Raw genomic sequence first — 27,994 nt, 5'->3', positions numbered from 1 at the left:
GAGTAAATAACAAAACGCTTTTTCAATATATAAATTTAATACAAAAACAAACTTCGTTCATGTGTTGAACATTTGATAGACATTTACAGAATTATTTATATATTTGTGTCTTTATGAGTGATAAAACTTCACATCATTGGGAAAACCCCTGTTCACAGAATGACCAAAACGACAAAAGACAGAAAGCTTCTTGAAAAAGAAAGGCTTTACACACAGCATCATAAGGGTTAGTTAATGTTTCTCTCAAGCATGGAAACAAGTAATGTTTGTTTTTTCTTTACCTGTTTTTTCCCCATTTGTATCCTAAATAGTCTGATGAAACAACTACAGAAAATACCAATGAGACCAATGAAACATTCCCAAGTCCAGAAATCCACAAATGACTAACCCCCAAATGGAACAGTTTAGACACAAATAAAGAACATCTTTAAAAATACACAACTGTGTTATTTGTCTCTGTAAATTATTGCTGTGTGATGTCTTTTTTCCATATTTTTTTTTTTTTTAACAAAAGGAGTACAAACCGCCCATACGTAGTACAGAGTAATGCAGGGCAACAGAAGAGAATACCAAGCACGTCTGAAACAGACTTTTGAAACGTAGCATGATACTTATTATACATCCATCCATTTTCCAAGCCGCTTATCCTCGCAATACACTCATACACGTTTGATACATATAGTATGCACCAAGGGTGTAGACCCAAAAGTAATATAGATTGGATACCGGTTAATCAAGAATCAAGAAACTGTATTCAGTCAATGGAACGCTAATTTAGTGATTGCAGCTTATACACCACTGCACTGAATAGGCCGAATGTTATTCTAATTGAAAGCCCGCCAGCATCACTGAAAAGATGGTGGTCAACTTTAGAGGTTCCACTGCACGATTAACAAAAATATATTATTCTACCTCAAGAAAAACAGCAAGAATGTATAGGTGAAGCCAAGTAGAAAACCATGTTGCGTATGAGTCAATATGATGTAGAAGCACTCCATGAAAGTAGTGCTGGCATGCAGAGGCATGGCGTGGATTTCAAAACGTCAGTATGGTAAGCACAAACAGACCTTGTGCTCATGTGTGCGCAGACAAAATAATAATTAAAAACAAACAAACACAGCCTTGCCATTTCCTGAGAGTTATTAAAAAAAATAACATGAATACAGATTGGATCGATTGTGTATTCTAGTAGTTCAAAGGCCTGAGGAGAATCAGGAACCTACATGAACAAAAGGCCATTGTGTGTGATTGTGTGAGAATAGATTCACTTCTTGTGCATGTTTGCCAAAGTTTTTTTTTTTTTTGTAGAGAAAATGGCTGGCATCCTTTGATTTTCTTTCCCCGCTCATCTTACCTGTAGTTAGGAGCAGTGCGATGGAAGTCAGGAAAAAAAAGCAAATAGAGCTGCTCTCATAAGCAGGAGAGAAGGACGAGTGAAACAACAACAAAAAGTGTGTGCGTTGGGGATGGGGGAGGAGAGAGGGCTGTCGACCTGCAGTCACTCGTTAAATGAGGGATACATGGGAAGATCAAAGTCATCGCTGTTGAAGTTGGTAGGTTGGTCCAGCATGGACAATACGTCCTAAAAAAGACATTGACAGACATGCAAGCAGAGAGAGAGAGAGAGAGAGAGAGAGAGAGAGAGAGAGAGAGAGAGAGAGAGAGAGAGAGAGAGAGAGAGAGAGAGAGAGAGAGACACACACACACACACACAAGTATTAACAGCTATGTTGTTCTCTCTCCACCTAACCTCCACCTATCTTCTATAGCGCTTATCTGGGGTTGCAGTTGAGATGGAGCCAATCCAGCTGACTTTGGGTTAAGAGGTGGCATAAACATTGGACTGGTCACCAGAGCGCATACTGACAACAATTCACACCTACGGACAGTTTAGTGTTTTTAACAAACCCAACATTCTATTTTTGATATGTGGGAGGAAACTTGAGAAAATCCAAGGAAGCATGGGTAGAGCATGTTAACGCACCACAGGAAGGCCGGAGCCAAGACTCGAACACTGAATCTGAGAATTGTGAGGCAGATATGATAACTACTGATATTTAATACAGAGCAGTCAGTTACTCAGATCAATAAATTTTTTTTCATAAATGGCTTTTTTGGAAAAAGTACAACTGAAGATAGGGTGGGAGGCATCGATTGGGGATGGCATTTTGGTAATTATATATATGTATACGCACACATTTTTTACTGTATTCTCTAATATTTCCATCCATCCATCTTCTTTGCCACTTATCCTGTCCCAGCTGTCAACGGGCGTCGTACACCCTAAAATGGTTGCCAGCCAAACGCAGGGCACATTGAGACAAACAGTGGCACTCACAATTACACCTAGGGGCAATTTAGAGTGTCCAATTAATGTTGCATGTTTTTGGGAGGTGGGAGAAAACCGGGGTGCCCGGACATGGGGAGAAGATGCAAACTCCACACAGGTTCAGGACCCAATCCGGGACCTCAGAAATGTGACGCCAATTTTTATATTAATATTTATTTCTCTATTACTGCTTTATTTATTTTGCTGTCCATACGTTAAAGGGCTACTGACACGTAAAGCATGATTTTTAGTGCGTTTAAAAAAAAAAAAAAAAGGCACCCGAAATGGACCCATCCGTTTTTTCACCACACGTCCTGTTGTCGTATATGGATTTTTGTATCTCCTGCCATGAAAATCCTCTCTAGGCATTTGTAATGGAGAAGAACCAGGAAGTGACATTTTTTGCAGTAGCTGAGTTGAGTGTTTATATTGGTTTATACCTATTGTACCGGCAAAAAAAATCAGTTTTTTTTTTTGTGTTAAGCCAAAATGCCAGCTTGTCGTATTCCTGGATTTTGCTTGAACACTCGGGAGGATGGATTCACTCTTCACACTTTTCCAAAACACGCAGTTCTTCATGAAAAATGGATTGCACAGGTGCAAAAGATGAGACCTTTGTGGATTCTAAATGACAGCTAGCTGTGTATAGAGCGATTAAAAAAAAACAATAGTTGGGGGGGGACTAGTTTGTCTCAGTTTATAGCATATGTTACGTGTGAATTTAGAATAAATCCCCTAAGTCAAACCGGCAAAATATAACAAAGCACTTGTGTTACATTTAAGACAATTTAATCACAAACAATACAACACAAAACAATAACAAAATAGAAGTACAAAGACAGTTTAGTAGCGGGTAACACGAGCTAACTAGACATATAGTCACCAAACTCGAAGAACGTCTTCGAAAGTAGCAATAATAAAAGCTCTGTCGGCGTAATCCTTCTCTCAGAGCGTAACAAAGATCAGTGTCATATTGGTAGTGTCAGTTTACTTGTTAGCAGCAGGATGAATAAAAAGCTCTGTCAGCATCCGATGACGTAATCCTTCTCTCGGAACGTAACAAAAGACCCGCATTATATCGCCGGTTGCCGCAGTTAGCTCACCCAACGAGGAGGTTGGTCGGGTCGGGAGGCTGGCTAGCCCATGTTGTAACACCGATGGCGCCGAGGAGAAAGGAGCCACCCCCCAACCCCACCGGCCACCGTTGTCTGGGCACCCCTGTATTAGTTACTTCGGCCGGCATGGGTCCTCCTGAGTACGCTACATACACAAGTCATTTTGAATATTTGATCAGGTTCCTTGTCCTCCTCGTCCATCTGTCACGGAGTCTGTTGTCAGTTAGAAGTGATCCGCATATCATCCAAATACGGCTCGAAAGGATAAGGTAATATGGCCCCTGTCACTTCACTTGCTTCTGAGATGTTCTCTGATTCAAAAAAGAGCTTCAGTCTCAGAAGGGGCGTCAGAAAAATCTGAAAATCTCTCTTGTTCATCTGCCATAGCAGGTGGCACAGCGTCTTCTCAATGGCGACTGTCCCAGTGTGACAGCTGTAAATGATGTAGCAGGCAAATATGGCTGCCACTTAGATGTCAAATGAGAATTCCACAACTTTGCGCATGGATGACACGCTTTTTTTTGTATAGACATTGATGTAAATATTATATGTAGTGTCCATGACAATGTCTATTTTTAAATGTATATATGGATGTCTGTAGCCATTTAATGAATCATATTGTATTTATGTTGTGAAACTTTAAAAAAAATCTTTATTTCGGTATATGAAAATTACTTATTTCACTACATTTACTCTATTTTGCTAAGCGTACTTTATATTACCCCTTTCCTTTATTTCATTAGATTTACTAGCACTTTATTTTAATATATACACTACTATGACTTTCTTACATTTACTATTTCCTTTAATTCAGTAGATATATTTTATTTTGCTATAAATATGCTTTACTGTTTGTCACAATATTTACTCAATATTTAACTAGATTTATTCTATTTCACTATAATTCACAATTTCAGTAAATGTACCTAATTTATTGTCCGGTCGATTGGTTATTGTGTTTGGCTGACACTTCTGAGGACCAGTGATCATATCCTGGCCCAGCATCTGTGGAGTTTGCAAGTTCTCCCGGTGCTTGCATGGGTTTTCTCCAGGTACATCAGTCTCACCCATGGTAGGTGAATTGATTGTTGGTAGCTGTGGATATGAGTGCAAATGGTTGTTTGTCGAAATTTGCCCTGCGATTGGGTGGTGACTATTTTCGGGTGTACCCCCACTTCTTGTCTGTAGTCAACTGACAGGCCGCAGCACACCAAAACCCACACTGTGGATGAGCGGGACGGAAAATGGATGGATATTTGAATATGAAATTAGCGATGATGATGTTCTTTCCATGTGTGAGGAGTTTTCATGTTTTGTGACCGTTCTCAGTGGCATTCATAATACCTACAGCAATAATGTTTCAATATTGTAATCAACATTTTAGGTCAGCACAGTCAGTTACCACATCTGCCTGACATTGCTGAGGTTTAGGGATTGAATCTCTGGATCAGCTTGTTTTCATGAGTGGTTTGGTTTTCTCAGAGTACCTCAGCTTCCTCCCACATTCCAAAAACACGTACGTGAAGTTAATTGAAGAATCTAAATTGTCTGCAGGTGTGAGTCCAAGTGTTAATGGTTGTTTGTCTATGTGTCTCCTGCAATTGGATGGCGACCATTCCATGGTGTAGTCTGCTTCTCTCTCCAAATCATCTGGGACAGCCTCCAGCTCACATAAGATGGTGTGTGCTTGCATCACTCACAGTAAACATGTCTTGCTGGTTGCCTTGTGCATGTGGGTGCTGGTCTGCATTGCTCTGCGAGTGCTGCTGGCCCTGCCACTGGGGCCACACTGCCTCCGTTGCCCGGGAGGGGAACTGCGACTGAGAACCATCTGGAAAAAGGAACATCTGTGAGGGAAGTCAAACAGAACAATAAATAAGGATGGTACCTACCATAACCGTTTGTGTTGATGCTGACTCTCGCGTTGATTTGTGGGTAGTTTCCGCTACTGGTTTGGCTGGGAGCAGCACCAGTAGGCATCTGGCCAAAAGAACTAGAAGAGCCGCCTCCAAATCCACCCATGGAAGCAAATGGTGGAGACATGGTCTTTGCTGCTTGGGGTGCCATCTGCTGTTAATAGGGGAAGACAAGTAACCCTTTTTATTAACTAGAAGTAGGGCTGGACGATTAATCAGTTTTAATGATTAGATTGAGTTTAATGCAGCCCTATGGGGGGCACAAACCAGTGCAATCTGTAGGCCGGTCCCAAGCCCGGATAAATGCAGAGGGTTGCGTCAGGAAGGGCATCCGGCGTAAAAACTGTGCCAAACAAATATGAGCGTTCATCTAAAGAATCCCATACCGGATCGGTCGTGGCCCGGGTTAACAACGCCCGCCCCCGGCACTGCTAACCTGCAGGGCGTCGGTGGAAATTCAGCTACTGTGGGTCGAAGACAAAGAAGAGGAGGAAACCGGATCCAGCGTCAGAAGAAAAAGAGGAATGCACAGAGCCTACAACTGAGTGTAGGGACTTTGAATGTTGGGACTATGACAGGAAAAGCTCAGGAGTTGGTTGACATGATGATTAGGAGAAAGGTTGATATTCTGTGCATCCAAGAGAGCAGGTGGAAAGGTAGTAAGGCTAGAAGTTTGGGAGCAGGGTTTAAATTATTCTACCACGGAGTAGATGGGAAGAGAAATGGAGTAGGGGTTATTTTAAAGGAAGAGCTGGCTAAGAATGTCTTGGAGGTGAAAAGAGTATCAGATCGAGTGATGAGACTAAAATTTGAAATTGAGGGTGTTATGTACAATGTGGTTAGCGGCTATGCACCACAGGTAGGATGTGACCTAGAGTTGAAAGAGAAATTCTGGAAGGAACTAGATGAAGTAGTTCTGAGCATCCCAGACAGCGAGAGAGTTGTGATTGGTGCAGATTGTAATGGACATATTGGTAAAGGAAACAGGGGCGATGAAGAAGTGATGGGTAAGTACGGCATCCAGGAAAGGAACTTTGAAGGGCAGATGGTGGTGGACTTTGCAAAAAGGATGGAGATGGCTGTAGTGAACACTTATTTCCAGAAGAGGGAGGAGCATATAGTGACCTACAAGAGCGGAGGTAGAACCACGCAGGTAGATTATATTTTGTGCAGACGATGTAATCTGAAGGAGGTTACTGACTGTAAAGTAGTGGTAGGGGAGAGTGTAGCTCGACAGCATAGGATGGTAGTATGTAGGATGATTCTGGTGGTGGGTAGGAAGATTAAGAAGACAAAGGTAGAGCAGAGAACCATGTGGTGGAAGCTGAGAAAGGAAGAATGTTGTGCGGCCTTCCGGAAAGAGGTGAGACAGGCTCTCGATGGACAACCGAAGCTCCCGGAAGACTGGACGACGACAGCCAAGGTGATCAGAGAGACAGGCAGGAGAGTACTTGGTGTGTCATCTGGTAGGAAAGGGGAGAAGGAGACTTGGTGGTGGAACCCCAAAATACAGGGAGTCATACAAGGAAAGAGATTAGCAAAGAAGAAGTGGGATACTGAGAGGACTGAGGAGAGGCGAAAGGAGTACATCGAGATGCGACGTAGGGCAAAGGTAGAGGTGGCAAAGGCTAAACAAGAGGCATATGAAGACATGTACACCAGGTTGGACACGAAAGAAGGAGAAAAGGATCTCTACAGGTTGGCCAGACAGAGGGATAGAGATGGGAAGGATGTGCAGAAGGTTAGGGTGATTAAGGATAGAGATGGAAATGTGTTGACTGGTGCCGGTAGTGTGCTAAATAGATGGAAAGAATACTTTGAGAAGTTGATGAATGAAGAAAATGACAGAGAAGGAAGAGTTGAAGAGGCAAGAGTGAAGGACCAGGAAGTGGAAATGATTACTAAGGGGGAAGTCAGAAAGGGATTACAAAGGATGGAAAATGGGAAGGCAGTTGGTCCTGATGACATACCGGTAGAGGTATGGAAGCAATTTGGAGAGATGGCTGTGGAGTTTTTGACCAACTTATTCAACAGAATACTAGCGGGCGAAAAGATGCCTGAAGAATGGAGGAAAAGTTTTCTAGTTCCCATTTTTAAGAACAAAGGGGATGTTCAGAGCTGTGGGAACTATAGAGGAATAAAGTTGATGAGCCACACAATGAAGTTATGGGAAAGAGTAGTGGAGGCTAGACTCAGGACAGAAGTAAGTATCTGCGAGCAACAGTATGGTTTCATGCCTAGAAAGAGTACCACAGATGCATTATTTGCCTTGAGGATGCTCATGGAAAAGTACAGAGAAGGTCAGAAGGAGCTACATTGTGTCTTTGTGGATCTAGAGAAAGCCTATGACAGAGTACCAAGAGAGGAACTGTGGTACTGCATGCGTAAGTCTGGTGTGGCAGAGAAGTATGTTAAAATAGTACAGGACATGTATGATGGCAGCAGAACAATGGTGAGGTGTGCCTTAGGTGTGACAGAGGAATTTAAGGTGGAGGTGGGACTGCATCAGGGATCAGCTCTGAGCCCCTTCCTGTTTGCAGTGGTAATGGATAGGCTGACAGATGAGGTTAGACTGGAATCCCCTTGGACCATGATGTTCGCAGATGATATTGTCATATGCAGTGAAAGCAGGGAGCATGCAGAGGAACAATTGGAAAGATGGAGACATGCACTGGAAAGGAGAGGAATGAAGATTAGCAGAAGTAAAACAGAATATATGTGCGTGAATGAGAAAAGTAGAGGGGGAAGAGTGAGGCTACAGGGAGAAGAGATAGCGAGGGTGGACGACTTCAAATACCTGGGGTCAACAATACAGAGCAATGGAGAGTGTGGTCAGGAAGTGAAGAAACGGGTCCAAGCAGGTTGGAACAGCTGGCGAAAGGTGTCTGGTGTGTTATGTGACAGAAGAGTCTCTGCTAGGATGAAGGGCAAAGTTTACAAAACAGTGGTGAGGCCGGCCATGATGTACGGATTAGAGACGGTGGCACTGAAGAAACAACAGGAAGCTGAACTGGAGGTGGCAGAAATGAAGATGTTGAGGTTCTCGCTCGGAGTGACCAGGTTGGATAGGATTAGAAATGAGCTCATTAGAGGGACAGCCAAAGCTGGATGTTTTGGAGACAAGATTCGAGAGAGCAGACTTCGATGGTTTGGACATGTTCAGAGGCGAGAGAGTGAGTATTTTGGTAGAAGGATGCTGAGGATGGAGCTCCCAGGCAAAAGAGCGAGAGGAAGACCAAAGAGAAGGTTTATGGATGTGGTGAGGGAAAACATGAGGGCAGTTGGGGTTAGAGAGGAAGATGCAGGAGATAGGCTAAGATGGCAAAAGATGACACGCTGTGGCGACCCCTAACGGGACAAGCCGAAAGGAAAAGAAGAAGATTGAGTTTATATTTCAGAGTGATTATTATTATTGTTGATACTTGTTAATGTTTTTTGTGGGTTACGTGGTTCAAAACTGAACCCTGCTGACATTGCACTGTTTCCACTAACAACACAGCTGAGAACATAAATGGGCTATCTTAAAAATCCAATCTGTGTTGACAATTTAGCAAATTGCCATACTCAGTGATTTTTCCAACTCCTATAGCAAGTATTAAATAAATGAGATCAACCTGCAAATTCCCGCTGTGAAACGGACAACATGATTTCAATTTAAATAAAAGGATGAATGGATAGTTGGCAAGAGCATGAGAGAGGTCTGGGTCTTATTTTAAGGCCATATTGCCCAGCTCAAAGTAGAAGACACATTCAAAGCCATCTTATTGTAATAAACTACAGTGAACTACTATTTCCAACAAAGAGTAAAAATCCACAAATAATTGACACCATCCCTGAAGGGGTTTCACATGTCATATAAATGCTACAAGGTGGTGGCAAAAAAAAAAAAAAAAGATCACAACACAAAGCATCACCAAAATCGTGAACTCATGCTTTATGAACATACTCCAAACCACCCTCATCAGGGTCATCAGCAATACTAGCTAACATACTATCCTAAATAACATGACCACAAAAGTTGGTGTGACAAGCATTAGGCTAACAAATTTGCACACTGGCATTTTACACAGTATGAAGTCAAACTCACATATTGGCACAATAATGAATATGAGAGAATACAGGTAAATTGTAACAGCAAAGTAGAATACAAATGCTAATAGTGACTGCATTGGACGAGAACAAAAAAACATACTGTCAGTTTCACTTTTGACTCTGCAAGTTGTGCAATCAAGGACTGCCAACAAAACAGGACAATTCAAATGCTGATATAAACACTAGATGGCACTCATGGTTAGAACGTTGGCCTCACAGTTCTGAGGACTGGTGTTCAAATCTCGGCCCTGCATGTGTGGAGTTTCTGTTTCCCCGTGCCTGCGTGGGTTTTTCTCGGGGCACTTTGTTTTCCTCCCACATTCCAAAAACATGCATTAATTGGAGTCTAAATTGCCCCTCGGTGTGAATGTGAGTACGACTGTTGTCTTTCTTCTTGCACCCTACGGTTGGCTGCCAACCACTTCAGGTTGTGCCCTGCCTCCTGCACGATGACAGCTGGGATTGGGTCCAGCACTCCCACAAACGTCGTGAGGATAAGCGGCTCAGAAAATGGATGGATGCATATAAACACTATTCATTAATCAAACCTAACAATAACATCTTGAGTCCATCAGATGACACCAATTTATTGTTTTAGCATGAGCATAAAAACACCAAATATCTGATATTATAATAAAAAAATGTAATGATAAACCATGAATATGTGGACGAGGGTTCAGTGTACCTGATTATTGAACTGCGTTCCAGCTCCTGCTCCAGGTCCAGGCCAACCACCTGGCGGTCCTCCATGAAGGGGGCTGCTTGTGTTGGAGGGGGTGACGGGCTGCTGGGCTCCATTCTGGCGGGACATCTGGGCCAGCATCTGCCCTGCTGAGTTGGCTGGCTGTGTCATCTGTGGCGCCATACTGACTGGTCTGTAAAATGTGGAAGCAGAGTTATGTGAAAATGAACGTTCATCAAATAAAGGACCAAGACATGACGGCAACATTTACAGCAGCCTGGAAAGTATAAGCAACAATTGAAGGAATAGATTCTGAAGTGAACACAGTTTTTGCCGTGCAGCATCTGGATCCACTTTAAAAGCTAGTGTGGTTAACCCTCAAAAGCTTTCTTGTCAATTATATGTCTCGCAAATGAGACGCTGGGATTTCCAAGTTGCTAGCTCTGATCAGTTCAACAAAACTTAATGAAACCTAAATGATACATGATTTTTAGTCCATCTGCCATAGCTCAAAATTCAGTCAAAAACACTGCCCGAAGCATTTATTTACTCAACTTCAGGACATGTTATTTGTGGAAATATCATACGAATAATCACAAGAGACAGATATTTTACCTGTTGTATGGGTCACTGGAGTGAGTAGCATTGAAGTTGTTAATAGTGGGGTAGATTTGGGCTGAGGGTGTCGGCGTGGAGGTGACACCCTTTGTCTGACTGGGGCCTTGGAAAAGGGAGGGGTATAGATCAGGTTTGTCCAAGCTTTTGGTGTGGTCTGCCCCAGTGGACGTCACTGGCTGCACCGGCATCTGAGGATGACCATATCAGGAATGATGTTATCAAAACAATCATTATGGTTTCAGACTTACAGCTATACAATATTTTAACAACTCCCCTCCTCCTGCCTGCCCCTCCCTATTCTATACAATATTTTTTCCTCACTCACAGGCTGTAGCACTAGCTTCCAGTAAAAAAAAAATGAAATTTTAAAAAAGTGTACACATATGAGATCCTTGTTTCTCTGTTCAAAATAAAAAAAAAATAAAAACAAATAAACGCAGAGGCAGTATTTAAAACTCTGCCGCACAGAAAAGCTGCTCAAGCATAATAAGACTTACAGATACTCCATTCTACATAACCAAGGATTCAAGGTTTAGAGTAATATACTTTTTTGCAGCTGGTATCACAATCATGTAAGCATGTAAATTAGCTGTCTCAAACCCATTTTAGTTTAGGGGTCACATTCACCCCAGTTTGATTTCGAGTGGACCAGACCAGTATATTTTTGTTATTATTCCCCATTCTTTGTTTCAAATAATTACCACATTCTGAACATATACATAATTGTCGATTGTTATCTTGTAGCAAATCATATGAGCAATTTAGAAGCAGGTTGTGGACTGGAAGAATATTTCAATATCAAAAGAAAGAGGCCGCCCTTAGCTGCACCTGTGCAAGTGTGATGGGTCCTGCTTCGTATAAGCCTTCTCTTGTAGTGCCGCCTTTGAGCTCAGCCTGCTGTTGTTGCTGCTGCAATTGTCTGTGAAAAGAAAGAGGAGATAAGGATGATAAGTGCCGATTACAAGGGCCGTCAAAGAAGACTTGTTTCTATTTCCACTACACCTGCACCTGATGAATGACCAAAACAAAAAAAAAAAACTAAAACAGCCCACCACCAGTCACCAGGGCAACACCAAGAGGGAAAGTATTAGGTTTACATTGTACTATGGCATACGGTACACCCATGCAATGACATGGGTAAATATGTTAAAAGTATGTTACAAACCATATGAAACCACCTGAATAGTTGGACATGCATTATTGTAAACACCAGGAATGCTTTCAGGAAGAAGGAGCCAGTTGTCCACCATGAAGAAGCCACTACTGTGTCATCAAGCCTGCTCTCACCTGGTAGGTACCTTCCCTGGGCTAAGAACCACTGGGGGGTTGTTTGAGCGGCTCTGAACCAGTGAAGGGGGCAGCAAACCCCCTGGGGAATGGTTGGGAGTGAGGGGGTCCTGGGTCGCATTTCTATTACCCCACCCAGGGAAGGAATGTAGGGAGAAACGCATCAGTGTGAGGTTTGAAGGAGTATAAAGATGTGGAAACTTGGGTTATAGGTAAATATTTTTCTCAAGATAGTGATATTTGAATGAATACAAATAATCGTATGATTATGTCGCATGATCACCAGGTTTAGGAGAAAAAAAAATGAGAAATGGAACTCACTTGACATTAACATTTGTGCAGATGATATATTCAATCTCCTCGGAAAATGGATTCTGGAAAGTGAAGGAGCTGGTTCGCATCCAAATCCAATCTCTGGACTTGGAGCGGAACCTGAACATCACGGAAAGTACTTGACCCTTCAGTTTCATCACCTGCAGATGCACAGGAGCAACTTGTTGTTCATTTGCATATAAAATCATGGAAGTCATTGTACAATGGATGATATGGCACAATTCATCAGTCCCTCCAGGAATTCATAATATCACCATTATAAAAACTAAGATGAAGTGAACCTATTTTCATAAATTAAGGGTGCTTGCAATTTCTTCCAAGCAAATTTGGACCAAAAATCTGAGCATTCCAAGTTACACACTAATGTGCCAAATTTACATCCATGAGCACAAAATTTTCAAATATGAGCATTCAGAGAATGGCTAAAAGAACACAATTTAAATGTGAAATTTGCAATTTAAAAGCAAAACAGTTTTGTCATTTACAGTACATACAGTATGATGGATAACTACACCCACACAGGCTAATTTTAACTTAATCCTAAAATAAAACACAATAATACTAGGCAGGTATTTAAAACAATTTGAAGCTATGGACAAAACTAAATTAAAACTAATTAGATTTTGTATGAATAGAAACATTTAATAAATAGAGAGACAACAAATTATGAAAAGTGTGTAGTCGCAGAGCATAACGTTTGATGACTCGTGTAACAGAGCAGAACTAAATAATTAGACTATTTAAATGTATCCCGCAATGGGTAAACACCATAGATCTATCCTCTCATTCTTATACAACAAAAAGTGAGATAAGGCACAACAATGCAACCACGCACACACACACACACACACACACACGCACACGCACACGCACACGCACACGCACACACACGCACGCACACACACACGCACACACACACGCACTACTATGACAAAATGAGGTTGTACAGTACACGGTGAAACAAAAATCATGCACGCTTCATTACATTGCTGGGTCATGTTTCACACATGTGACCAAAAAAAAAAAATTAAAAAAGAAAAATCACAGAAAAAGGGCAGAGGATATTAGGAAGCTAGTTGCTCACGCACATTGGTTTACACTAGCAGAACAACAACACGCAAAAGAAAAAGTCAAAGTGTTGTATGAAAAGGTTTCATTAAATAAATTACATTTTAAAACATTTACTTTAATAATGACTGTTAATTTTTTATTGTGTGTTTCTTTCTCATTAGGGGTTGCAAGTGTTCTGGAGCTTATCCCAGCTGACTTTGGGTATACCACAGACTGGTCAGCAGCCAATTGCAGGGCACATACAGATAAAAAACATCCACACTCATCTTTCACTTATAGACATGCGTTTTTATTTAGAATATTAAAAAAAGACGAAGTACCCGAAGAACGCCATCACAAGCATGGGGAGAACATGCAAATGCTGCACAGGAAGGACTGAGCCATGATTCGAATCACAAACCTCAGAACTGTGAGGGAAACATATTAGCCACTGTGTACATCATGATGATAGCATTTAAACAGTTTCAGTTTTTGTACCTGTTGGAAGCTGTCCCGGAGCAAGCCCTGGTCTTCTGGATGGGCGAGTTCTAAAATATTCTTCCCTAACAGTTCCTAAATGAAACAACATAAGAGCTTAACTCTATGTAATTAAGATTTTTTTTTTTTGAAAAAGTGTTGGCCTAAAGTTGTGTACCTGAGGCTGGTAGCTGACAGCTGCCACACAGCGGTGATCAACAAATGTAAATATGCCCTGGCAGTTATGCCGCGAGATGAACTCCACTGGAACACTGATGCTGTTTACATCTGTGTCACCTGGACAGCACGTCACCTGAGTTGGGTTGTTGCATTTGAAAAACAAATGCACTGACAATTACTAAAGCAACATTTGATAGATTTCATGCAACTCAATTGCTTGATAACAGTCTTAAGAGTTGTATCAGTGTTTTTACAAGTCACGGCTAATGGAGAAAAGGATTTGAAAACCAAGTGAAACAGTGCAAAGATCCGACATACCACAATCCACTTCAGAACATGAGTTTGGCCATTAAGTAAAATCTTATAGTACATATGGATATGGGATACATGTATCCGAAATGTGCACAGATGACGGGAGTGAACTAATTCATGTGGCTTGATTAATATTTGGAGACGCGATACATGCAGACAGACAGCGTTAATTCTACCTGTAGTCTGCCGATGGCAACAAGGCAGTAGCGACTCCCTTGAGGGTTGTCCGCTTCATTGTCTGATAAGGACACTCCTAAAACAAAAAATTTGTGCGCAAGTATGACTATGAGAGCAGACTGTAGAGTCAACAAGAAAGTATTGACAGCACTTCACTTTATAGTCTACTTCCAGAATGGATGAAATTTTCCACACAACACGCCATATTGACCATCAAGATTTCATGTACGGTGTGTAACGAATCAATCACTTGAACAAAGGAAAGAAATCCCACCACCGTCCTGTGGTCTTGAAAAGGACTGGTGACTCAACATGATGGGATGTTTGCAATTGTATTAACAATGCATAGCTAATAAATCACATCGACATAAGTCTTTGCAGCCCTTGCTCAATACTGTATTTTGCTGATGCACCATTGACAGCAATTACAGACTGAAATATTTTCAATATTATTCCACAAGATGGACACAGCTATCTATGAGGAGCGTCAATTCCTTTTTGAAGTACCAGAATAGGAATCACAGAACTTGAGGCTGTAATTGCTGCCAAGGGTGCAACCAAATGCTTATAATATGTAGGTAGATAAAATTTCAAATTGAAAAAAAAAATGCAACAATGTCCAAAAAATCTGGCATCAGGAGATAACGTGAGTTGACATGCAGTGAAAGAAAGGTTCGATGGCAACTAATTTTACCTGCAGGTGGCCAGGACTTTATGTATCCTGTACAGTGAACCACCACGTACTGAGGCTCGCCTTCCTTTGCTACACCCAAACCATTCCTAAATTGAAGATGTGACAAGTGCAGCAAGATGGTCACAAATACACAATGCCCTAAAATTAGCAGCACACTACAGTAAAGATCATTCACAGTCTTGGTTCTAATTACCTGTTTCTATTCCTAAGGAAGTGTAGTCTGTTCATGGATATGGGTTCCACTGGACAAGAGCCACATCTACAAGTACAACCAAACCACAGCATAAAGAAATGCTGTCTTCAGCATAACTCTCAACATATGTAAATCAACAACAAGACACCTCATTCTGCATATGAATGATCGCCGGGCTCCCATTGTCATCCGGGCGGAGGACTGCTGGCTCTCCTTCTTCACTGTTCCTGTTTTCAAGTCCAACATCCTCCCTTTGAAGGACCACAATCCAAGTGGATTAGTATCCATCATTCCTTAGAGAAGTGCTTTTCCTCACTTTGTGCTTGGTATACCTGTGTTGTTATTCTCTGCTGTAGACAGCTGCTCCCTCAGCTTCTCCGTATCATCGGGGTGAAGCTGGTCGTAGAGGGACGAGCCCAGCCAGTCAGACTGTGAATGGTTCAGGACGGGTGTCAGAGAGTCCGAGACGTAAACGATGCGACCGGTCTCGCATGAGACCACAAAGAGAAATCCATCTGCTGCTTCCAGGATGAGGTGCTTCAACTCCTGTAGTCAAACGGCATCAGGCCATTAAGAAATATTTAAAAGCATTCCAGCTTCGATAGAAATCCAAAGCTATTAAATAAGTTTTAAACTTAAATTTTACATTGTAGGACCTAACTGCAGTGAAAGCTAAGACTTTGTTGAGTGTTATTCATCTGAAGTCCAAAAGTAAGCAAGTGTAACCGCAATGGTCACGAAACTTTCACAACGCAGTAATTCATTCATCTATCATGTGACATGTAGTGTGGTACTGGCTGCAAATCTACTCTGGTTTAATTTCCCTTTCGCCGGAAAAAAACGGGAGTCTACCAACACAAATTGGACCATTACATGGGCATTTCCAAAAAAAGCTCAAGGGCCATTTATAGAAACTCATTTTGTGCAAAAGTTACAATCGTCATTCCAGTTGACCTGGAAAATCAAGCAGATCGGTACAGCATCTGTAGTGATAAGGACTTTGTAACACTCCATTGCGGGGAAGAAGGAGCTTATCTGAAAGGCGAAGCTCTCAATTTACCTGTCGATCCACGTTTCTACGCCTCAGCTGTGGTCACGAGCTATGGGTTATGACCAAAATAAAATAAAATCCTGGATAGAAAACGTCAAAATGAGTTTCCTCTGCAGGGTGTCCCGCCTTGTCCTTAGAGACATGGTGAAATCCTGAGTCAGCTAGAAAGGACTTAACAGTAGCGCTAGTATGTTTCTTTCAACCCGTTCGGGGTCGCCACAACGGAACATCTCAGATGAACGTTCACATTTGTTTTGCACAGTTATGCCGGATGCCCTTCCTGACGCAACCCCTCTTGGGGAGTCGAGGCCCCAGAGAGATACAAACTCACGACCCCTGGTTTACCCAACCAATGCTCTAACCACTGAGCTATGGGGGCCTACTTAAGAGTAACGCTACTGCTCTGCATTGAGAGGACCCAGATGAGGTGGCTGGGGCATTTGATTAGGATGCCTCCTGGACACCACCGCCTAACCCTCCTGGTGAGGTGTTTAAGGCCCTTCCCAAAGGGAGGAGACACAGGCCAAGACCTATGACAGACTGGAGAGATTATATCTCACGGCTGATGTGGGACTGGCTCAGGATTCCCCAGGAAGAGCTCTGGTTTCTTCCCACATTCCAAAACATGCATTAATTGGACATTCTAAATTGCCCCTAGGTGTGATTGTGGGTGCGACTGTTGTTGTGTCTCCATGTGCCAACATTTTCCCAAATGTATTTTCACCTGGTCAGTGAGAAAGGAAGGCTTGTAAGAGCCGTCTGGGTTGGTGTTTCCACTCCCTCTAAGAGACTTCATGTGGGAAACGGCCATTCGCAGGATGGTGAGTTTGTCGGGTTTCCGTGCCAGCGCACTGCATGTGGGCACCATGTCAGACAGCTCCGTGATGTAGGCTGTCATCTTGTTCCGCCTCCGCCGCTCTATCTCGCTGTGGTTCTCCCTGTGGCGACATCACGAAGGAGGAGAGCAGAGGTGGACAGGACAGGAGGGAGAGCGAGATGGGGCGGGTGGACAACGTGGAGAAGGGTTTAGAGTTAATGTCGTAATGCGTCAGTTGGTTGTCTTTGGGAAAGAGGAGATTATGAAATAAAATAAACAAATAAATAAATAAAATAGAAATGAATAAATAGTGAGTTGTCCAAAAAGAGGTAAAATGGTGAAAAAGCAAGTTTGCTCTTTTAAGGCCATGTGTGTGTGTGTGACAACAGAGAGCAAGACAGAGAGCGCGATAGCAAGGGAAAGACTGAGGAGGAGAGAAATAGAGAAAAAAAGGCAAGGGATTACCAAAGAGAAACACAGCATAGTTGTTAGTTACCCGGAACAAAGTGAGACCAACTGTTGGTGAAGAAGTGCAACATTCTGACAGGCTTGATTACAATACTGTCAAAGTGAGCTTGCGATCCTGACGAAAGGGTTAGGATAGTACTTAAATAATCAGTGCATTCAATCTGGATATACAGGAGGAGGAGCCTTCTGCTATGGCACTGGCCATACCTGGCGAGTTTTTCCTTATCTGCAAAAGTTTGATCCTCTTCCAAAAACCTGGAAACGAGACCAACCCGCTAAAACACATGCCCAAACAAAAGGATTACAGTTGAACTTGCAATGTCAAACATTTTAGTTTTTATTTTAAAAAGGCAATATAGTTTCTATTTTCTATGGAGCTTGTCCTGATTTGGATCGTGGGTGAGCTGGAGTATATCCCAGGTGACTTTGGGCAAGTTGTGGGGTACACCCTCGACTGGTCACCAGTCAATAGTGAGAATAATATAGATGAAAAAGCAACCACCCTTACACACTTAGGACATATGACTGTGAGAGGAAGCCAGAGTACGGTGGAGGAAAACCACGAAATGGAAACATGCAAACTTTAAGGAAGGAAAGGAGCCAACTTTCTAACACTGAAACTCAGAAGTGTTAATCACTAGTACAAAATGCTGACGCAATCTTTAAAAAAAAAAGGTTATAGTCATAATAAGTCCATGGAGATTTAAATTCAATTATCTCTTAGCTTTTCTACAAATGTAAAAGGACGTTAACCACAGGATAATAAGAGTAAAATTAAAGTATGACTAGATTACATAGTTGCTTTCTGATCCGAGCGACCCCATGAATGAGTTCTTGCAAACATAAGTCATCGTTTAGATGACTTGCAAATGCAAACTTGAGATATGAATGCTGGATGGAGCCAGTGTCAGAAAGAATTAGTAAATATTCTTCAGGCTTCAGGGTGTTTGTTAGTACTGTCAATTTAGGTTTACTGTCAAACAAAACGCGAGACAATGTGTTTAAATGTGTATTTAAAAGAACCTCAGACCTTACTTAGCATGCAGTCCGCTGTTTTAGTACTCATGCAAACATAAGCAATAACATCAATGTGGCTGTATTATAACAATTTCAGCAGCAGATATATGAACACAAACGGTGACAGACACTGTAACTACTCACTAATGATGCATAACATTTTTAGCCACTGAACAATTTTGAGCTGCAATGTCACCTAAAAAAAAAACCCCAGCCAAAACAGGGTGCTTTTATGACACAAGCGAAAACTGCAACTAGCATATGTTTGTGTACAGTACATCTATGGTTCTCCACTGATGTCACCCTGGGACCCGCATTCTCCTGCTGTTGCAAAGTCTCAATCCATTATACTAGAAGTACATTATATTGTAAAAGCAACCCCCTTAACGCCCCCAAAAATGGCATATTCACATCAAACAGTCAAATAATCTTTCTGCTTTCGACTGTTTGTAACGGGGAATGCTCGGCGTGTGCTATTTTGCGTCACCCCAGCTACCTACAACGTACACCTAACACCACTAAACACGTTGCTCGTCATGCTGTGGAGTCACTTGGATTGCGGCGTCATCGCACCATAAGTCACTAAACATCCCCTCCGTGGTAGCGAAAAATGTACACTTATGAAAAGTATCACTATCACAAAGCAAGAACGAGGAGTAATTCACAATGAAAGTCAGAAAACAAAATTAAAAGAAAACAAATTAAAATTGATAAACTATCGAGACCTGAAGCTAGTAAACACCAAAATAAGAGATTGTGTTCACTTGTCACATTGGTCTGGCTGGAACCATGTTATAGCAGAGCGTAACAAACTTTAAAGCCCTTGATAGCAGCCAAATTAACAAGTGTATTGAGAGAAAACAAGAATTAAAATACACAGCACTGTAGCGCAGAACCAGAAAGCAGAAATGAAGTTGTATGTCATTCTTCTTTTTCTTCGACTTGATTTTCGACTGACTGACATGTTTAGTGCAGCCCACTGATTAAATGATGAACACAGAGCAAAACTAGCTTGGTGTGAAAGGTTATATTTTTGGATGTAGCCCAATGTTTATTAGGAAGTTCAACATTTCCTTTCCTCTCACTACTGGGGAAAATTAGTATGTTCTCTTCTCAGAGGACATACAAGACTGAAAGTACTTTGTATTAATGTAATAAAAATAAGCTTTATTAGATCCACAAAGGGGCACATTTGCATCAGAAGATATTTAAGAGGTACACTGAAGCAACAATTAATTGAAAATTATAATTAAAGAGTAATGATTATGTTATATTGAACTCTATGTAGAATTATTTTATCCTACTGCAAAAACTGTCTTGTGCAAATGTTCTTGAGATAATTAAAAAAAAAACGGAACTTCAGACTAATTGTTCTAGAAGTTAATTTCTATAGGTTGACAGGTCTGCAGTCATAGCCATAAATGCAATTCTACTTGATTTACTTCATTTATTTCGGCCAAAAATTTCCATTTAGGTGCATGACTAGTAAAACTAGGTACACATTGTATTCACTATCTTCTACTGAGAGCGACTACTGGTCAGTGTGATGTACAGTCATAGAAACAATTAGACCCCCCTTGTTTTTTTTTTTTTGCTCTGTTCAATACCTAGTACAACTAAAGGTATATTACCTGAAGGACACAATGAACGTGACAAAAATGCAGCTGATTCCATAATACTTTATGTAGTACTTGACATGGTTAAAGGAGGACTATCGAAAAAAATGGGAATGGGAGCACAGATTAAAAGTTAGTAAATGAGGGTTCAGTGTTTCCTTAATGAGCCCGGCTGGAAAACTGACAGCTAATCAGTGTTTGGCACGTCTGCAGTGCTTCCTGTTCAGACACCCCATTGCTCGTGGATACGTTTAACCGAACAGAGAGTGTCCACTATCTGGCGTTTTGTGGTCGATTTTTGTGAAAAATAATTACAAACAAACAAAACAAAAATAATGTACAATGTTCAAGCCTATGCGTTTGAGCCAGAATACACACAGGTGGAACTTGACGTGTTGGAAAGGGGGCGTGACGCTGATCGAGGAGGACAAATATCACATAACATGGACCTCAGAGATCTTCAATGCAGGCTCATTTTGAAAGACTGGTCTTCATATTCTCTTTGTGACCTAATGCTAACTGTGGCGGAATGCCAGTGTTGTTGTGAGTTTGAAAAGGTTGAAGAAAAAAATGGAGCGTATCGGAATGAACTTGGATCACGATCAACGTCTGCATAACTTCCTCAGATAGATACACAGTCATTTGTTTGAACGAAGACGTGTTACATATCAATTTACTTATGATCCATGACAGTTTGATGAAAGGACCATTTGTACATCCAGTGGAAAATCGGTGAGTACACATTTTTAACTGCGCCACCTCATAAAGTATGTTGTTGCTTCTACAGTACCAGCACGACAGGCTATAGCTAGGCGGCTAATAACCAGTAATGGTGAAGTTAGCTTCTATTGTCCCCAACATAACATGCGCACAAATACAATTTCTCTTTTCTTCTCAGTTTCTTTTGTCTTTTGATACTTCTCTCTCGCTTGACTGTTTTTTATGTACAAAAATAGTAGGATAGGCGTGGATGTGATGCGATGTAAAATTTAGGGTCATGTTGCAGAAACCGTCCTTCGAAGTGATCACTGCAGATGTTTGAAAAATTTCCCGGCTGATGAACGAGCCTCAACTGTGACCGCAACAGCTTCATCCTGTCAGGTTGACCCCACGGGAAGTTAAAGAATGACAAATTTGGGTGCATTTTCTCAGTTTTGTTGCAGTTTGGTGCACAACATGTCAGCATCTTGGCCTAGCTAGAACGAATGGTCTGTAATGCCAAGCACTGGAACGGTCATGGGGCGGAGTCAAGGAAGTTTCTTCCGGGTCTGGCTGTGAAAGCTGGATAATGTGTGGATTTAAAAAAAAAAAAGTTATTTATTTTCATGGTTTTTTTTCAATTAATGTCCAAAATATATGTAATAATAACATTACTTCAGATTGGCTGGTTTATTGTACATATTAATTTTGGACAAAGTCCTCCTTTAAGTTTAAATCTCCTACCAGGGATTTTGATTCTCATTTTAAATACATGGAAAATGGCTAAATGTCAGCTGTTAAATTCAACTCTTTGAAAACAATGACATAAAAAATAGCTTCAAACAGGCGTAACATAGGTTGTTCCAGACTATCTATACTGATGAAAAAAAATGGTCTAAGATTTTTTCCATGAACCGTGAGGATGAACTGGTCAATATACCGTCAATTGGTGGCCAGGATGCACCAGAACGAGCAGCACAATGCACATTGTATTGAATAAAAAAGTGTCACAAAAACTGCTGAACACTTTTGTTCGGTTATGGAGGTTCCACATAAACAATCAATTAAAAAAAAAAGAGGAAAGAGCAGGAAAAAAAAGGGCAGTACGAGGGGTTTTGTTTTCACCAGGAACAAATGCACTCAGCCCTACCTAGCAAACCGCTCTTTGTCGTTGGAGCCTCCTATGTCATCATCACACCTGTTAAAACATAGGACACACAGACAACCGTCAGATGACAGCTGTCTTCTTCAAAACACGTGTTATTATACACAATAACACTCGAGTACCTGAACAACTTGTTTCCTTCATCGTCATCAAAATCCGAGCTGCAATACAAGGAAGAGGGAATATAAATAATGGAAAAATGTGCAATACAGTATTATTATATGGACCATCCATTCATCTATTATCTGAGACGCTTATCGTCACAAGGGTTGCGGGAGAGTTAGACCCTAACCCAGCTAACTTCGGGGAGGAGGCGGGGTACACCCTGAACTGGTTGCCAGCCGATCGCAGGACACATAGAAATAACTACCATTCGCACTCACAACCACACGTAAGGGTCATTTCCATATAATTTATCAATAACGGAAAAGACATAGCCCAATGAATTTCATTTTTAAAAGTAATTAGCTGTACTGCAATGAGACTTTGAATTATTGGCTGCGATTGTTATCATTCAAAAGGTTATAAATGTTTCTACCAAAACATTTGGTTCTTAAATGTTATTTTTCATACGTTTAAACCCAAAATACAGGGCATTGTACCAAAGCTAAAAAAAAAAAAAAAAAAAAAATTAAGGTTCTCATTTTTACTTTTTCTATTTGCCGTACACTGGACTGTGACAAGTGTCATAAAACAACACAAATGTCCTGAATTCAATAAAGTTATCACATCTTGGATGAAACATTTTTGCGATGAAGATGGAGCTTCATTTCTTTCCAGCAATTGGAAGAGCCAACGCTTGTGAAGCTGCTATCCTCATCGCCAACCATCTTATTTTTGTACTCTTAAAGCCACGCAGATCCATTGGGGAGTAATAAAGTCAACTTGTGGACTAATTGGTTCATCACCCAGTTCTATAAAATTACAACTACTTTCTTACTTTTTATTTGGTACCGTCCAATTTCGGTCAGTACTACCAAGTACCAATTTGCATAAAATCAAACGGTACCATGTTTCAGTCCTTTCACACATCCTTGTTACAGAGTGGGAGTGGAACAGTTGGTGATTTTCATGTCGCACTTGAACGCAGGAGTGCGTGTTCAAATGCCATGATGACATTCAGTAGCCACCAATACAATCACACTCACAACAAAGTAGCATGGACGGTATGCGCTGAAAATTTTTAAACATAAAAGGGTTCCAATGTATGGATATGCCTACAACTCCTAACTTTTTGGCAGAGGTCGCAGTTACTGTATAATCGAAAGGCCTCTTTATACTCATTCATGTGGCTGTCCTGCACGCAGTTGGGACTTTATAGAACTCGTGCACGTAACGTCACAGTTCGCACGGCGGCATATTGTCGGTGAAACAAAGTTGCTCCGCAGTGCGGGAGTCGTTGAACCAGAGCAGATTTTTCTAATTGCCCGAGACCTGTTGTGCTGTTGGTTGTCACAATAGACGAGACAGTTCTTCAAAGATATTACTCTATAGAATACCAGCTGAAAAGACCAGAAAAGATCGATGGGTTTCTGTTCAGACAAAGCTGCTCGGGAGTCGTTGAACCGGAGCAGATTTTTCACAATGCCCGAGACCTAATGTGCTATTGGTTGTCATAATAGATGAGGCAGTTCTTCAACGAGATAGTTCTATGGAATACCATCTGAAAAGATGAGAAAAGATCGATGGATTTCGGCAATTAAATGGGATGGTGCCCAACGAAATACACACGCCTGTGTAGCGATCATTTCATTTCAGGTAGGAAATATTATTCTCAATCTCAAAATATCAAGAAGTATTTATAATGCCAAGTTGTCTCATTTTAGAACAATGCATATTTTTAAAAATTAATCAACTGTCTGTCACAGAGAAGTTTACGGAGGTAAGCATGTGGCCGCAAAACGCTTCCGTGTACGGAGGAGACAACTATCTGTCCTATTTTTTTTTTTTTTTACCAATCATAGTTAACGAATGCGAATTTGTGTAAAACCAGGGGTCATTTATTTAAATAATGGTATTTGTATTGAAAAAATCTGAGTGGGTCCTCACTATGTGGGATTTATTCTCGGTTGAGAACAGATCCAGCAACAAAGTATTTGTATGCGTCCAGACTTTTATAGGCTTTCAAACACTTCTGCGTAAATCTCAACGACTTATTCACCAGTTGTCCAAGACAAGCGGAAGCGAATTAACAGTCAAATTTCTTATCAGCGAAAACATCGACTTTGGCATTAAATATGGATCCTCTATGCCAAGTGTCTCTAATTTTTCCATGTACCTTCATTTATTATCACCTTCTAAATGATTAACATATTGGACAAAACTTTGGGTGTTGTGCTATAAGACACATTTTAGTTTTGTCTCAACGGAATTAACTTTCAACAATGCTTTTTTTGACCGGCAATATGGTGTCGTAAACAAAAATCACGTGATTTTATGACATAGGTGTATGATCTCTATACTTGAGCATAAGTGTCACGTAGTTTTGAAAATATGTTGCAGTTTTTATCTAAATCAGAGGTGTCGCGACGGCTGGTATCAGCTAGGATGCCACAAGGCAGTGTTTCCTCAGTACTTTTTGGTGATTTCTGGTAGCCGCTTTTACTTTCCTTTGCATAACAAGGCAGAGGATTTTAAATTCCTAATCTACACTGAAACCCCTTGAGAAATCACAAATTGTCTAAAGCATATGCTGTATTGCTGTACTATGAACACACACTTACGCAGCTCGTCTCTTGTTGCTCCCTTTTGGTACGACAGCCCCACCACTTGCTTGGGCCCCGCTTGCCCCCATACCCAGATCTGGGTCTGCTAAATCTATTAATAAACAGACAATGTATCAGAAATGAAAGGTCAAATACGATTGTGCCTCTTGCACGAAACAACAAACCAGCATTTGCGATTTAGCTTGATAAACTAGCTGTTCGAGCAACAAATGGGAAAAAAATACTGCAAAAGCAATTGAGGCACAGCGCAACAGCAAAGTCTTCAAATTGCTTCACTTTTTTTTTTTTCACATTTAATGTTCCAGCCTTATTCCAAAATGGAAAAAAATATTTTTTCCCCTCAAAGACCCTATAATGATAACAGGATTTTTTTTTGAAGGGGGGGTGGTGGCTTTGCAGTTTTATTAAAAATAAAAAAAGACATAACACATACCAATGTATTCACAGCCCTTGCCACAAAACTCAAAATTAACCCTAGAGAATCCAAGACATCCAAACCCTCTTAAATTTTTATGTACCGTATTTTCCACCCAATAAGGCGCACCTCCAATGAATGGCCTATTTTAAAACTTTTTCCATATATAAGGCGCACCGCATTATAAGGCGCACAGTCGGCTTTTGAGAAAATTAAAGGCTTTTAGATGCGCCTTATAGTGGGGAAAATACGGTAGTAACTAAATGAATCAATAAGCATCAAAGGAACACAAAAACATTTGGAAAAACTTACTAATTTACTTCCTGTTTAGATAATGGGCCTCATATGGCTTAAATAAAGTCAACTTGTGGTAAATTCAGTTGAATGAACAGGATTTGGAAAGGTCTATAAAAACCTCCCATATGTGACAGTGGATGTCAGAGCACAAACCAACTATCAAATTAAAAAATTTGTCTGCAGGATTGTCTTGAGGCACAAGTCTGGGGAAGGGTATGGAAAAGACGTTTCTGCTGCTTTGAAACTTCCAAAGAGCATAGTGGGCTTCATTATCTATAAATGCATAGACTGACAGGCTGTGCACAGACACACACCATACAACCAGAGAGAGTTTGCAAAGAGGAATGGTCCAAACTGCCCAAAGATAGATGTGCCCAGTTTGTGGCATCATACTTGAAACTGTAATTACAGCCAAAGATGACTAAAAGTATTGAGCATGGCTGTCAATTGTAATGTACATGCGACATGTTTGCATTGAAATTACATGTATTTGCAAACATTTCCCCCCAAAATTCGACATAGTCATTATGGGGTTTTATGTATAGAAATTTGCGGAAATATGAATTTATTTCATTTTGGAATGACATGACACAAGCATTTTCAGAATGGTGAATTGGAAGGAATGGCCATATTCCCTAACCACCTCAATTAAAAGGTACCTTTCATCTGCTATTCTTTGTACAGGTGAATATATCGTTTAGCGAACAAAGATTCAGGACAACTACTATTACCACACCATTACTCACTTGTCATTGCTTGAATAATGACTGCATGATTTGCATATTTCTCATTGTATCAGTAGTACCACACTACAGGTCACATTTCATTTCTTAATGACTCTCTGTACTTATGTGTTTCTGTCCTAAATATATAGTTTGTTAGATTGGCTTGTTTGCTTTAATGGTAAAGGGGCTCCATTACAATTTATGTTGTTTTTTTTAAACATACGTGGCAAATGAGGATTCTGATAAAATAACAAAATATCACTGATGCTATTGCGACACAATGGGCGGTGAAGCTAGCTACAGGGAACTTGGCATGAAATTGAGTCATGTATTGATCCACTCCTCATTTTGCAATAATCTCTACAGATTTGTACATTTGTTTTTGTTCGTAATACATTTGTTAAATCGTAAAAACACTTAACACTTTGAGGAAAATTAAGGCGACATAGCAACAATATTCAAAGATAATACAAAATAAATAGCATAGTGTGCAAAATAAATACAAATACATAACTGTAGCTAAACTGTGATACATATGAACATATAATTTAATTTAGCAGTGGAGCATGCGTTTAACCAACATTCATGATACCTGGATGTACAACCCGAACTAAACTTTTTACCAAGTATTTTGTCCACTATTGCCAGCATAAACATGACATGACAAGCTCGCATCGTTAGCCTGATAGTATATTTTCAGAAAACAACCACCCTCCTCGGGAGAAGGGAAGAGAAAAAAAAAAAAAAAAAATCAAGAAAAAAATTCAACAAGAATCCAGTTGCCTCAATTCAGCTTTTATGGTTTACTGTGACGTGATGACTGAGAATAGACACATATGTGCGGGGGGGGGCAAGCACATTCTTTTCACTGACGTGACAGTGGGTTCCAAATTACCTATGCAATGATGCCATGAGGCAAACGAATTAGCATGCTGTGACTTGTGCAACCCCCTCCTCTTATCACTACTGTGTGGCATTCATTAGCTTAGCTGCGAAGCTAACTTAGCCACCGCTGTCACGCTATCTTTAGCATAAGTGTCCGACTTATGTATTAATGACAAAACGCACAGGAAACAAATAGCGACGTCTAGATTAGGATGCTAACCTGTCAATGTGACTTTTGTAACACTTTACCTTGGTTTGAAGATGACATGTCCGTGTGGAACAACATAAACAAACTACTTCAGGGGGGGAAAAAACCACCCAAATCCCCCGCTCCTCTTCCCCCGAGCTAGAAGCTAACTAGCAAGGCGGCGAAGTCCTCACTTGTACGTCTTTAATGTGCAGCATAACAACTCCGACCCATGACTTGCGCGTTTCTCCGAACCCCTAGAGGTTCCTATGAGAGGAGGGGAAACAAACGAGCGCCGGAACTCCTGTTGACCAGTTTTGCGGATTTGTGTCGCTTTAAACAGCCCTTTGCCTACAAGATGGCGTTCGGAGTTTAGCGAGCTCCAAGCACTGTTTTGTTTTCGGCTCCTCCCATTGGACACCGGGCATGCCAGATACAAATGACGTCAGGCGTTCATTGGGAAATCCGCTC

General features: G+C 41.0%; 1 protein-coding gene across 6 annotated transcripts; it reads right to left on the bottom strand.

Annotated features, from left to right (window-relative positions):
* Positions 1-24: 24 nt before the first annotated feature.
* Positions 25-27,959, bottom strand: arnt (aryl hydrocarbon receptor nuclear translocator). Of its 6 annotated transcripts, none has more exons than XM_061820054.1 (21): positions 27,586-27,959; positions 25,012-25,105; positions 22,411-22,449; positions 22,274-22,321; positions 17,999-18,046; positions 17,231-17,444; positions 15,788-16,001; positions 15,604-15,706; positions 15,456-15,521; positions 15,263-15,348; positions 14,568-14,644; positions 14,078-14,212; positions 13,921-13,995; positions 12,361-12,512; positions 12,040-12,162; positions 11,581-11,671; positions 10,750-10,940; positions 10,138-10,327; positions 5,337-5,511; positions 5,145-5,275; positions 25-1,582 (listed from the first exon to the last, which is right to left on the bottom strand). In XM_061820054.1, the coding sequence occupies exons 1-21, from the start codon at positions 27,620-27,622 to the stop codon at positions 1,499-1,501; spliced, it is 2,373 nt and encodes a 790-aa protein (XP_061676038.1). In that variant the 5' UTR covers positions 27,623-27,959; the 3' UTR covers positions 25-1,498. The 6 variants fall into 6 exon arrangements, with proteins under 6 accessions (XP_061676038.1, XP_061676037.1, XP_061676040.1 ...); XM_061820053.1 differs by having other exon boundaries at positions 26-1,582; positions 5,337-5,514; positions 27,586-27,958; XM_061820056.1 differs by lacking the exon at positions 12,040-12,162 and having other exon boundaries at positions 27-1,582; positions 5,337-5,514; positions 27,586-27,958.
* Between the last annotated feature and the right edge of the window lie 35 nt (positions 27,960-27,994).

Source organism: Syngnathoides biaculeatus, chromosome 5 (genome assembly GCF_019802595.1).
Source record: "Syngnathoides biaculeatus isolate LvHL_M chromosome 5, ASM1980259v1, whole genome shotgun sequence".
NCBI lineage: Eukaryota > Metazoa > Chordata > Actinopteri > Syngnathiformes > Syngnathidae > Syngnathoides > Syngnathoides biaculeatus.
This window is presented reverse-complemented; position numbering and strand designations above follow the sequence as displayed.